This window comes from Muntiacus reevesi, chromosome 4, assembly GCF_963930625.1.
Source record: "Muntiacus reevesi chromosome 4, mMunRee1.1, whole genome shotgun sequence".
NCBI lineage: Eukaryota > Metazoa > Chordata > Mammalia > Artiodactyla > Cervidae > Muntiacus > Muntiacus reevesi.
The window spans coordinates 39,750,813-39,764,070 of NC_089252.1; the positions used below are offsets into that span (position 1 = coordinate 39,750,813).

Sequence of the window (13,258 nt, forward strand, 5' to 3'; positions counted from 1 at the left end):
AGAACTGAAACCACGGGAGCGCCACGGCCACTTGAGCGAGCATCTCTCACAGTCTTCATGAAGCTTGTCCACGCGGCGTCTCACTTGCCAGACGCGGGGCAGGCAGGCTTCACCCTCCCCTCGCACGCACAGACCCAGGCTCAGAGGCCTTTCCTGGGAGTGAAGATCCCCGGGCAGCAGGGGGGTGGGAATCGGGGTGCACACTTGCCCTCAGTTGGTGGGGGGACGCCCAGGAGGCCCATTGCCAGCCTAGGATGTGCACAAGTTTCAAAGAAGTTACCAAACTAGTTAAAAGACAAATATTTTAATCCAGTTTTCCCATTTTATACTAAAATCATTAATACAGGTCACAAATTGCATTTATTCTAGAAAGCAGTCAGAGTGTGTCCATCTCTGTATAGATCTTAGTAATAAATTTTATTTGGACAAGAGAACTTGTGCACAACAGTCCAAGAGCATGATTACAGACTGCGGCCCTCCCCGGGGGCACGGGAGTATACAGTATGTGAGACAAGTTGCACCTCAGAGCCGATCATGATCAAGTTAAAAACACCTGACATACAGAATAGGTGCTAATAAATTTCCTCCGGGTCATGACCAGCATGAAGAAACCAGGACACAGACGCTCGGCAGACTCTATGAGTATGCACAGCAATATGCTGCATTTAAGAGTCACAATCAGCTCCACGTAGTGTTAGCATTGAGCCCTCAGGAGAAATCCAAAAAATATCTCCTCCCTGTTTATGCACGGCTAAACTAGTCACACTTCGGGCTGGACAGGGCGGCGGCCACAGCCTCCGCAGGGCCCTGCCCTCGTGGACATGGCGAGGCCTGGTGCTGGCAGTCTCGGCCCAGCCCGGCTGGCGGTCTCCGCCTTCTGGCTGCGCTTCCGTCTCGCGGTGGTGAGATCAACCAGAGGGAAGCAAAGGGGCCTCGGCGTCGCATCCCTTCCGAGGAGAACGCTGGGCGATTCAAGTTTCATTCAGTCAGGAAGACGGAAGGATTTAAGGCTTCGGTGACGATTATAATCCTCTGAGAAAAGTGTTTTCCCTTCAAGTCAAGACGAGACAACCGCGTTGACTATACTTTCTCTTGACTCTGAGAATCCCTGGAATCAGTGTAGGCAACTTGCACCTGCAGCCGAGTGTCGCGGGAGGACGGGCCCCGAGGCTGTCCCCGGCCACACGTGGGCGCCAGCGGGACCTCAGTTCCCCGGGAGTGGGAGGCCCCCGGGACCATGCCAACTAGTAGGTGGAGGAGGCTGTGCTCAGGGCGTCTTCGGAGATCCTGGTGCTGGCCGGGTGGGTGCTGGCAAAGTACTTGACGTCACTGTCGCGGTCCATCTGCAGAGCCATGATGGTCTGCTCTACGGCCTCCTGGTGGCAGCTCGCGGAGGTCAGGAAGTGCTCTGGAAACAGGAAATGCAGACAACTGGAGTTAGCTTTGCTGGATGACAGTGATCCAGACTGACTCACGTTCAGTTATATTCACCCGAATATAAGAGAATAAAAAATTTACCTTGTTTTCGTAACAGACTAAATCTTGTGCTATCTAATGGCAGCAATGCTAACAAACATATTAAAACTGGTGCTTGTTACAGCCACTACTTGCCTTAGATAGAGGAAAAACTTTTCCAAATACAAACCATCCACACAAAGAGAACCAGAGTCTTGTGCGACCATTCACAGTGATGAATTACAAAGGAGGAATGGGGAGCAATGTACAGGCCCCTGCCTTCTATTACAAAGTTTGTCTACACAAACCTCTACCTGTCCCCGCTCAGGAATACACAGGTTCAAGGGACATTTATCAGGCGTTTGGGGTGGGGGGGGTGCAACTACAATAAACCCAATGGCCTGAGTCTCGAGGGAGGAGCTTATCATCTGCAGCAAAGCAGACACTAAGGAAGTGCACATCCCCTGCCTCACACACACGCTTCCCGCCCCGACGGCAAGATGGACAGCAGGTGGGTGCTGAAGGCATGGTCCTCGCTGGATACCCAACTGGCCACACTACTGAGTTCAAAGTATGAAGACAGGGTCATGTGGAACAGGAGGGTGAAAATTCAGTGTCCCTCTCCTCGCCCCTGACGCTGTGTCACTTTCCCACGACCCCAGGCCTCCCGCTCAGGCCGCCGGCCCACCTTTCTCCAGCAGAGTCTGTCTCAGCGTCTTCGCGAGCAGCACGCGCACGTTGGGAACCCTGTCGTTTGCCAAGGTGAGCAGGTGGGGCATCAGGTGCACGGCGAACTGGTCCATGGGCAGGCAGTCGTCCTCGATGACGGTCTGGGGACAGAGACCTGCGTCAACTGCTGGCTCTATCGACCAGGCCGGAATGCCAGATGGAGAAGCCCTTCAGAAACCTCTAAAGTGCCTCAGGGTCCCGCGACTACCTTTACACCAATATCCTGGGCACTCAGGAACTTGACGTGACGCCTGGGAGGCCCTGGGAGATGCAGAAAGGAGACCTGGCCGCAGAGGCCTGGCGACACGTTCATCTTCAGAGACCCCGGGACTCCAGGCACCAACGGCCGCTACTGGGAGCTCGGGGGACGGGTGGGGGGCGGGGTGCCCAGATAGCAAAGCCCTGCCCTCAGGGACAGGGCAGGAGTGAAGGGGGCCCTCACCTGGCAGACGAAGACGAAAGCCTGCCGCCCGGACCACCGCGGGCAGCGGCCGAAGCTCTCCACCAGCTCCTGGATGAGGTCTGCCCCGAAGGTGGGCGGTGCCGCCTGATGCAGCTTGCGCACCATCTCGCTGACCTGGGGGGGACACGCAGGTGAGCCACGCCGCTGCCCGATCTCACCGACGCCGCTGCTCCAGGGCCCTAAGGATGTGACCACCTACCAGCTTGTAGGAGATCCAGCGTACGGAGGACACCTTGTCTGCACAGAGGTTTAGGGCGATGGGGCGCAGGTAGTCGTACACGTCCCGGGGGCTGTACAGCTCCAGGAGCAAGATGAGCTGTCTGCAGAGTGATGAGAGAGACAGAAACGCAGTCACAACCCCTCAGCCAGCACGACAGCTGGAGACGGCTGCTTTCCAGCAGCACGCGCCATCCTGGTCAAGCCTGAGAGTGGAACGCACGGCGGGTCAGGTGCAGAGTCAGGTGAGCAATAAAGTGACGAGATGCCCCATCCAAAGGCACGCAGACCTGGGGAGAGCTGCCCTGCAGACCCTGTCCCAGCCTGGCAAAGTAGAGGAGGCTGTGCCCTCAGGAGCAGAAGCCTCGAGCTCCCACTCCATGGAAAGGCAGCAAAGCCTGTCAGCGCCCCCGCCTGGAAGCTGGCCCAGAAGGCCAGGCGGAGCTTCCTGAGCCTAGATGCCTTGCTGATGCCAAGCAAGAGTCTTGTCCTGCTGGAGAGGGGTGGGGAGCACTGCCCAGACAGAGCACAGATCCGGGCAGAGACACGGCCCCAGCGAGGGTGGGGGCTCCGGGGGGCCCAACACACAGGTCTCCCCAGGGGGCAGAGGGCCTCCCTTTGCGCCGCACTGGGCAGCCTCCACCACGTAGGTGGCAATCCCAGCCCAGGGCTGGGAGGGCTCTGGGCAGAGGAGGCCCCCAGCCCCCACCCTCAGCAAAAAGCAACGGCAGCCCACGCTGTGTCAGAGTGCCGCGGGCACGAAGGTTACATGGCGACACTGCCTGACGCGGCGCCCGCAGCCTGGACAGACACCCCGCGTCCACACCAGCGCCAGAGGAAGAGGCCGGGCAGGACAGCGCCCGGGGCAGTGACCCTGGGACGTGCGGAAATAAATGCCCCAACCCCACAGCCAGGCAAAGGTGTCTTCTGGAAATGCAGGTGATGCCCAGCATCCAGAATATTTAATAAAGGCCTCTGACAATTCAACTGCCCAACTGAAAAACAGGCAATGGACTTGAACGAACATCTCTCCAGAGAACAGGTACACGCGGCCAACAGCACGTGAGAAGGTGACCATCACTGATCACTGAGGAAACGCACACCCGGACCGATGGTGCTACTCTACACCAGCTGTGATACCGGCTACGGCTGAAAAAAGGGGGCGGCGTGGGGAAACGCCCCCCTAACCCGGGCACACCCATCGCTGGCGGGGATGCATGAGCCGGCAGCCATTGTGGAAACAGCCATGCAGTTCCTCGATCACATGAACACACAATCACTGGATGATCCAGCACGTCCTCACAAAACTGAAACCACCACCTCTCCACGGGTGTTCACAGCAGCACTGTTCACGCCAGCTAAAAGGCAGAACCCACCCAGGGGAAGGGACTGAAAGGTGGTGTGTTCACGAGAGCGGTGCACACTCGTCACAAGGAAGGTCGTTCCAACAGCTGCCCCGCGATGAGCGTGACGGCGCGCTGTGTGAAGGGGCCACACACGCGCCTGCGGCTCACACGGCGCCCCCAGGAGGAGACGCTCACAAACGCGGACACGGCGGGCCGACGGGCCGCGGGCGGGTGGCCGGGGCGTCCTTCTCGGATGAGGAGATGCTCTAAGCGGGACGGCGGGGACACTGCACCAGCGGCAAAGGTGCTTGTGTGTATTTTATCACAATTTTAAAAAACGAAGGTGACATAGTCTTGAAAAAAAAAATCTGTGAGAACTCACTGCCAGCCAGACCCACATCATAAGCCGCGTGAAAGGAGCTGGACGCCAGACAGAAACAAGGATTCACGCGGTGACGAGGAAGTAAACCCAGGACAGGCAGAGGGGAAGCAACACCCCTCACCCCCGCAAACACCCCGAAGGTCGCTCCGTCTTGAGGACTCACTCGGCCAGCTCGGCTCGGAAGCGCCAGTTTCTACTGTTGTCAGTCACCAAGAACTCCTGAAGCTGATACAGATACTCTCTTCTTTTGTCGATGTGCAGAAGCTGAAGAAACAAAATGAGAACATTCACGAGGACAAGGCAAAGACATGGTTTCCTTCACCCGCTGCTGAACGACTGTAAACCACACGTCCTTCTGGAGGAGGACAGATGTTGTCTGAAGTGTAGGCTTAAGTCCACTTCCCCTGATAACCCCACCCACCTTCAGGAGTCCTCCTCTTCCTCAGTCTTTGCTTCCTGGGTCAGGGCATGACCTCCTTTGACCTCTGCTGCGCCCTCCCCCCCACCCCCCCAACCCCAGGCAAAGTGTTACAGGAACACCCTAGGGCCACCCGAGGCGGCAACCATGCTCCTGCTCACACATCTGTGCCCAGTGGACAGCACTGTAATGGCACACAGTAGGTGCTCATAAACACTTGAGTGAAAAAAATTAATTTATCCCAATAACTGTTCTCTAAATATTTGAAAACAGCTTTATAGTCAATGAGGGGGCAACCTCTAAAAGTTGATGTGTCTATTAGTTGCTCAGTTGTGTCCGACTCTTTGTGAACCCATGGACTGTAGCCCGCCAGGCTCCTCTGTTCATGGGATTCTCCAGGCAAGAATATTGGAGTGGGTTGTCATGCCCTCCTCTAGGGGATCTTCCTGACCCAGGGATCAAACCTGGGTCTCCTGCATTGCAGGCAGATTCTTTACCATCTGAGCCACTAAGGAAGCCCCCAAAGTTGATATAAACAGAAGCAAATAAACTTAGCTGTACATCAAACAGACATGAGTCACAAAGAAAGAGTCTAAGTTTAAAATCAGTATTCTGACTCTCTAGCTTCATGGAATACATTCTAACGACAATGTGCTGAAGAAGTCCTGACCATTATGTGGCTGGTTTCATGTTGGACGACTTATTGGAGCAATTCTGAAACTTTTTCATTTGCTCAATTAAATTAGCAAATGACTTAATATGGTAATGATGCTAAAAAACAGAGCTTTTACCACAAGAAAAGAAAAAGTGTGAAGAAAGCAGAGGAAATGGTATTGGATTGGAAGTGAAGACACCATATAAACTAAATGCCTTTTCAAACCACCTCCCCAAGCTCTTGTCCCCTGAGAACTGAGCTCCAGACACCCAGGCTCCCCAGAAAGGACCAGGGCTGCCGGGGAGATGGGAGAAGCCGGGCCTGAGAGTGAGACGTGCCTGGAAATGAGGGCAGAAAGGACACAGGAGGTGGCTTCAAGGGCTCTCAGATGCCAAATTTACGCTTAAAACAACAGAAATGGATTACATTACACAGAATAAAAAGGTAATTCTGGAGTCCATACTATTAATTAAAAAAAACCCAACTTCCAAAAGGGCAGAGGAAGAGAAGGAAAAGGTTATTTTTACAGGAGATACTAGTAAGTACAGAGTTACAAAAATAGAAAATCAGTATTTTACAATTCACACAGTCACAAGTGATTCAGGGGGGAGCTGGGTACAGACGCACGAGTGCAGAAGCAGCGGGGAGAGATGCTCAGAGTCTGAATGCACTGCCCACCGAGGAGGCACCGACCCATGACCAGGAGTCTGGACTCAGCACCACCGGGGCCCCAGAAGCCCACACCGTGTTACCCCTGAGAGGAGACCCGGGACCCATGCAGAGAGGCTGTGCCCCTGCACGCACCACCTGTGGAACTGAATCTGACTAGGTGACAGTGCTCAGACATTTCAAATTGGGGACATTCGGCAAGACCACCGGCCTGGCCTCTTCAAACAGGCCCAGGCCACTGAAGGTGGGAGTCAGTGAGGCTGGTCTAGATCTAAGGGACTGAAAAGGCACTTCAGTTCAACGTGTGATCCCCACTAGGTTCTGAGTCGAGGGGACAATTCGGGACAGTCTGAGAAACTATGATTATAATTCTCTTGCACCTCAGACTTACAACTACGGTAGCTGCTTAGGACTAAACCATTTATGGTCAGCGCTGCTCCTACTGGAGACCAGGGTTCACATCAGAGGGTGAGGACAAGGGGACCTCTCAGAGTTCCCATACACCACAGAAGGCTGAACATCTATGGGATTTTCTGTGTTCAGTTCAGTAATGTTTGAGAAAAAAATGTACAAACGTTTGTAACCATGATCTAACATCATTTCCAAATGAAATTCAGCGTGATGGTTAAAATAAAACACTAAAGTGACAGCAGCAAAACTGATCAGAGTGGGACTGTTTTCTAAGTCACCTTTTGCCATCAAACTCATGGCTGCATTTCTCACGGAACACATGGGAACCTATCATGTGTGGCAGTGTGGAGTCAAAACTCTAAATTGACAGTGGAAGTCTAGTATCTTAATGTAAAAGAACTTAAAAGTTACCTTCAGAAAGTCGTGCAAGTGCTTCAGGACACCTATCCTGACTTCATCGAGGTCTTTTAAAAATCCATTAAAAATTGGGACCAGGTCTGCAGCTGTGAGCTGGTCTCCCAGGATGACTGCGAGCTCATGGATGGAGAAAGCTAACGTTCTTCGAACCTTCCACTGCAGGAATGAAGACAAGGGCGTCAGTGAGTGGAACACAAAGTCCTGGTGCTTTAACGTCTGGACAGTACACGGATGCTAATGTATATCTGAACAATGTTCTTTACCTCAAGTGAAATCAAAATAAAACAGTAATAATAGATACCCAGTTTAAAATGCTATCAAAAACTGGCAGAATAATGTCAAGTCCCTCGGAGTAGGTATCATTCCCCCCTTCGCTCAGGAAGGAAAACAGTGCTTGTGAGCATGGTGGAGCCGCCTGCGTGCCTTTGGAGCACTGGGGGCCCGACTTCCTGGTGTCCCCGTCCCCCTCCTGACTCCACATGGTCTACCCTGGATTAAAAACCACCTCAAAACGTATTCTTAAAGAACTGGCCATTAGAAATATACAAGATTGGGGAAATATCTTGAAGGCAGCCCTGGAAAAGAACTACTTAACAGGAATGCCCTGCTTTTGTAGGAAACTTTATGTCAAAAACTTCCTCGTGTGGCCTTAATTTAAAAATTCACTTTGTTATTTAGCTTGAAACTTTAGTTGCTGAGAAGCTGTTTAGGACAAGGGATTAATCCCCATTCCCAAACACCAGGATCTCTTCCTGAGACAGAATGCTGTGCCCACAGTGATTGACGTGCGCCCCACGGAGGAGGACGGGGTGCTCGGAGGAGCCCCTCCCCACCTTGGTCAGAGCTGTCCCGTCACTGCCACCACAGCCACAAGAGGCCGGGGAACAAAGGTGGGGAACTGCTCAGTCAGGGTCACCGGCTGTGTGGAGGAAGCATTTCTGATACTGTTTTTGGGGGAAAGGAGGCCCACTTTCTCAAGAACTAATCTGCACATACATTTCAGACAACAGCACCAGCACCTCTGTGAGTTAGGGGCATCGGCAGTTCAAATGGGAGGCAGATTCTAGCAGTTTGGTCCAAAAGAAGGCATGATGTGCGAGTGGAGGGAGGAGCCTGGCCCGCAGGGAGACCCTCTGCGCACCGCCCCCGCCCCGGCCCCCAGGTTTGCCCGGCGGCCCCACACCTGCATGTCCGAGGCCAGCGTCTCGTAGGTCTCGCGCAGGCAGTGCCAGTTCTGGCGGCCGAGTGTCAGTGCCACGCCCGGCAGGCTGTAGGCACAGTGCTTGGCGATCTCGGTGTCCACGGTCTGTGCCCGTGAGGGGTCGGTCATGGACAGGTACTGGTCAAGCAGGGCCTGGGGCACCACGTCCTAAACGAGACAGGTTGAGACTTTGCAGGTTAGGCACGCTTATGTTAAATATCTGGATTTAACGCAGCATCTCATACAGTAGCAAAAAACCTGTCTCCACGTCTCTAATAACTGAAAGAGATAAGAAAACATGCGAAGGGAAATACATGTATCAGTGAATAAAAGTACCTCTAAGAGAAAGACGAGAAACAAGACCTTAAAACAGAGAACGGCTTAGACGATGATAAGAACTGTTCACTAAATTTACAAGACATCAGAAACAAGAGCAGGTGGTTCAGTGCTGGCAGAGATTACAGAGTCTGGAGTGACCCAGAGACCCAGGTGAAATGGGTCTGCTCCCGCGCCATCATCAGCCAGGATCTTAAAACTACCACCACCTCCTCCAGAGGGGAATTTTAGCAATTATCTATGGAAACTTGAAGTGTGCACACCTCTAACAACTTGTATGAATGATTTTGGGTGGTACAGCTTTGCAAGGAGCTACAAGATAAAGGCACAACTGCTGCCTTGGGTGAAAAACCAAGTGGGTGCTGGAGGAGAAAGCTGTGAAGGAAGCTTAATTCTGTACTTTGTAAACCTATTCTCTATTTTTAGAAAATAAAGTGGAAACCCATGGAAGCAATAAGACAGTCTTTATGTACTGGCTTGGAAAAAGCGTGCTTTAAAACACTGTGAATATGGACTCCATTTTTAATCAACAGAACAAACAAAAATCAAGGATGTGCCCCCTTTGGCCCAGGCACCATCATGATGCATGGGCTTCACCTGTAATGTCATAGCACACCTGCACACCCACCACAGCCCTGCCCACATGGGTGGGGGCGGAGGTGGATCTGCGTTCCCGTGCGAAGAGCTCCAAGACATGACGTTTTAAAAAGAAAAGAAAAGAAAGGTACCACCACACCCCAGGGGTCCCACTTGAAGCCTCTGCCTCAGGTCACCCTGTGGCTGACGGCACCTCATGGCGGCTCTGGCCCTGTGTTCACGTTCTCCTCTCTGAAACCCAGCTCCACCTGAGAAGCCACACAACCCAGGCATGAAGACCAGGCATGACAGCCTGGCTGTCTCTGAAAGACAAAGGTGAGCATACATGCGCTCACGTGCCCATAGACACGCTCTGAGCAAACATGAAGGAGGGCGGCTGTGGTCACCCTGGGGGGCAGGGATCATGGTGTGAGAAAGAAAAGGTCTCTGCTTGTCCTCCACTGCTTGAATCTTCTCATCAAAAATATGACACACAAGCACTCCTTTCCAAAACATCATCAGAAGGGCCAAATCTGGGGAGAAATGGGTTGAAAAGTGGAGTGAAAGTAACATGTTTGGGGTCACTGACCTGGACTTTAGCTCTCCTTTCCTCATCAGGGCTGAAACCACTGCTGGTGCCCGAGTCTGAGTCATTGTGAATGTAGTGGAGGGCAGAGTCCATGGTCTGTTGGGAGAAAAGTCACTTAGACAGCCATCCCTGCTCTTACACCATTTAAGCTGCTCACCTTTCACGACCTCCAAAAGACAGGAATGCATATAAAGTCTTCATGCTTTTCAACATTTATAAACAGATATAAGACATCCTAAAAGTTCCCCTGCCTCAAATCAAACTTGCAGAATAGGCTGCTTAAGGTTTAAAAATAAATTCCAGAAGAAATGTAATTGAAAAGCAAATTTAGAAGTAATTTTGAAAAGGCCGAAATATCTAAAATTAGCGATCAATAAAAACAGTAGAGGGTACTACAGTCAACTCTTCTACGGTATGTCGTATGCAGTTTTTCTTCTACTGTTTCTATTCCTGGCTATTTCTAATTTCACAAATATACCTTTTTTTCTTGTCATAGATGACACTGTAGCACGCAGGACACAGGCCGGGGGGCCAGCACAGCCCACACCCACTCCTGGCCTCGAGTCCCGATCTTCGCTCAACACCGTGCTCGCTGCAGGGAGAGGCTGGGCAGAGACCCAGCGACTCGTCAGAAAGACACGGGAGGAGTTCGTCACCCCGACAGAGGGCTCAGCCCCCCGCGGTGAGGGACACCCACAACTGTGCTGTGGTGGGCAGGACGGAGCAACTGCTAACTCCGAGCACCAGCCGTGAGCCTCGGGTGTCACAGAGATGGCACGCGGTGACTTTATGCAGAAGCGGGGGCACCAGGCGGCCGTGATGAGTGCCACGGCTGCCTGAGAACATGTGCCTGCCCCGTGGCACCCTCACCTCCTCACTGATCAAAGGCCCAGCGGTGTCATGGTCAAGCCGGCAGCTGGGGAGCTCATCCTGGGGGGTCCTCCGGGCGGCCTCGCCAGCCTCGTCGCCGGCATCCAGGCTGGAGGCGCGCAGGGCAGCAGCCAAGACGTCCACCTGCGCTGTGGGCCGAAGGACAGGCTGTGAGTGGGGCCGCCACGTGGGACTCCCCCTGCGCGGACGCGGTTGCGGGCTCAACGAGGTGCAGTGTTCTGGGGACACCACCCTCGAGAAGCTGGAAGAGACCGCTATTGTGGTCAATCATTAGTTTTCCAAGGGAAGAAGTAGAAAACTAATACGTTTTCATAAGATTAAAGTGTTTACCCACTACTGTGCATTATTCTGCGTTAGTATGAGAAGAGGCGCTATCTAGTCAATTTCAGGGTCAGTGAACTATGTTTCGGGGACCATGAGCGGGACTGGCTTACTTACTAAGCCACCTTAGCAGGAGAGCAGTCACACAGACCCTGCCAACATAAAACACGGGAATTACAAAGACGTCTGTGGCAGTCACATTTAAACATCTCACATCTTACTCTGGTTTATTTATATTTTCCTCTTTTTTTTTTTTTAAGTGAAATCAGTGACTTGCCCCAAACACAGGAATCCCAAACAAGCACTATCTTGCTCTCAGGAAAGCGAAACAACAGACTGCCAAGCAGCAGTGCTGAAGTCTGGCAACAGCACTGTCTACGACTCTGAGTTACATCATCTGTATAAAAGTCGCTCAAAGCGAAGATAAGCATTCTTCCTCCTCTGCCCCAAATGAGGAATTTAGCCAAAAAATAAAAACAACAAACCATTTTGTTTAGCATTATTCAAATAACAATCCACCTGGATGCTCAAAACATAAGAATTTATGAAGTTTAACTGCAAATTTATTTAGTATAAAGATAAGAAAGTGGGCTCCCGCTCTACTTAAACATGATTAAAAAGCAATCAGCATTTTATTAAGATAGCCTATTACCATGCTACAGCATTTATAAAATTTACTATAAAGTCTCCTACGAGGCACTGGCAGCAGAGACAAAGGAAATGTACAGGATGACGAACTGACTGAACACATTACACTGAGGTGTCTGATCATGAAAGCTTACTCGTGGAATGTATCCCCACTCTTCTGGGAATCTCAGCGACTATCTGTACTAATCCTTTAGTCACTTCTGCTGCCCTTTTAGAATCCTCTGAGTTCCCACAAGGAAATCATCGCAGAATTAAATGAGGCCGACTGTCCAGTCCATGCTCTGGACTGGGCAAGTGCTCTGCCCACCCCCCGCCCCACCCGGCAGACACAGCAGGGGGGTCTGCGTCCCTGACCCCTGGTGACCCCGTCACGGGAAGCCTTTCACAGAGCACGCCCCACACAGGCGGCCTGCTCCGGGGGTGCTCTGCACACGCCTGCTGGTCAGTCAGTTCTCTAACACCTAATAAACATTAATGGGAATATTGAATATGCTACTTTTAATGCTTTTTAAACAAATAAGCTAGAAGTAATCTGTGTAGTTTGCTTTTTGCAAAGAGCTACATGGACATATGAGTTTCAGGATATAACTGTGTTTCCCATCGTGAAACAGGGACTAATACTGTTTGACTTAAAATTTACAGCCTGCAATTGAGATTTTAGTAGCAATGTTATATTACGATTTAATTATTTCTCTACTTCAGTTCTTAAACCTGCTACAATTTAAATATGTCGTGCCATTCTTTCTGTCCGCAATGCTGATGTTTGATAACACATTTATCGACTGAATCAGCCAGCGTCACGTACCGAGCACCCTGTATGGGCCAGGTGCTCTTCCAGGCAGAGACCATAAAGTGACAACAGACGCTAAAGCCCAACAAAGACAACGGCTGACTTCACCTCCACTGATGAAATTTCTCAAGTTTAAATGTAGCTAGACTTCACCTCCACTGATGAAATTTCTCAAGTTTAAATGTAGCTAGATTTCAGGACACTGAAGGTATGGCTCTGCCTGCTTTAAAAGCAGGGATGTGCTAACATTGAGCAAACTGACAGTTTACAAAGTTTAGCTTCTGCCACAAACAGAGAGAGAGAAGGCCACAGAAGTTCTGGAGACTTGCAGTTTGGGGATTTCTCAAAACTGCTTTCTGCTTTAAGGTAACATTCCAGATTGCCCTGATGGTTAGTGCAGTCAGGATCCCTGATGATGCTCTGATGTCACCGGTGTCAGGTGCCCACGCTCAGACCATACACCACCCCCGGCACCCACCCCGGAGTGGGGCAGCCTGAGTCCTCTCCCCACACTCCTGTTTCACCATGTCAGAGCAGCCTGTTATTTTTACACGTCACACACAGCGACCTGCAAGGCTGCCGTTAACAAAGGCAGAACACAGGTGACGCATGTGTAACCCACTGGAACAAGGGCCGAACTGACACATGAAGATGCCAGTGGGACCCTCGCCAATGAGCACCACATCCTGCTCCATAGGAAGACGGGCATCTCATCCCCACTAACAGGTCAGTCCTTCCTACACAG

At 51.7% G+C, this 13,258-nt stretch overlaps 1 protein-coding gene across 9 annotated transcripts in view; it reads right to left on the reverse strand.

Annotated features, from left to right (window-relative positions):
* Window positions 1-288: 288 nt before the first annotated feature.
* PPP4R1 (protein phosphatase 4 regulatory subunit 1) overlaps window positions 289-13,258 on the reverse strand; it is a 48,744-nt gene continuing 35,774 nt past the window's right edge. For all 9 annotated transcript variants that reach the window (XM_065932578.1, XM_065932577.1, XM_065932583.1 and 6 more), the window contains 9 exons: window positions 10,734-10,882; window positions 9,864-9,959; window positions 8,345-8,530; window positions 7,156-7,317; window positions 4,755-4,855; window positions 2,847-2,967; window positions 2,627-2,761; window positions 2,144-2,285; window positions 289-1,408 (listed from right to left, as the gene is read on the reverse strand). In XM_065932578.1, coding sequence (XP_065788650.1) covers window positions 1,245-1,408; window positions 2,144-2,285; window positions 2,627-2,761; window positions 2,847-2,967; window positions 4,755-4,855; window positions 7,156-7,317; window positions 8,345-8,530; window positions 9,864-9,959; window positions 10,734-10,882 — 1,256 coding nt within the window. In that variant the 3' untranslated portion in view covers window positions 289-1,244. The remainder of the gene's footprint in view (window positions 1,409-2,143; window positions 2,286-2,626; window positions 2,762-2,846; window positions 2,968-4,754; window positions 4,856-7,155; window positions 7,318-8,344; window positions 8,531-9,863; window positions 9,960-10,733; window positions 10,883-13,258) is intronic.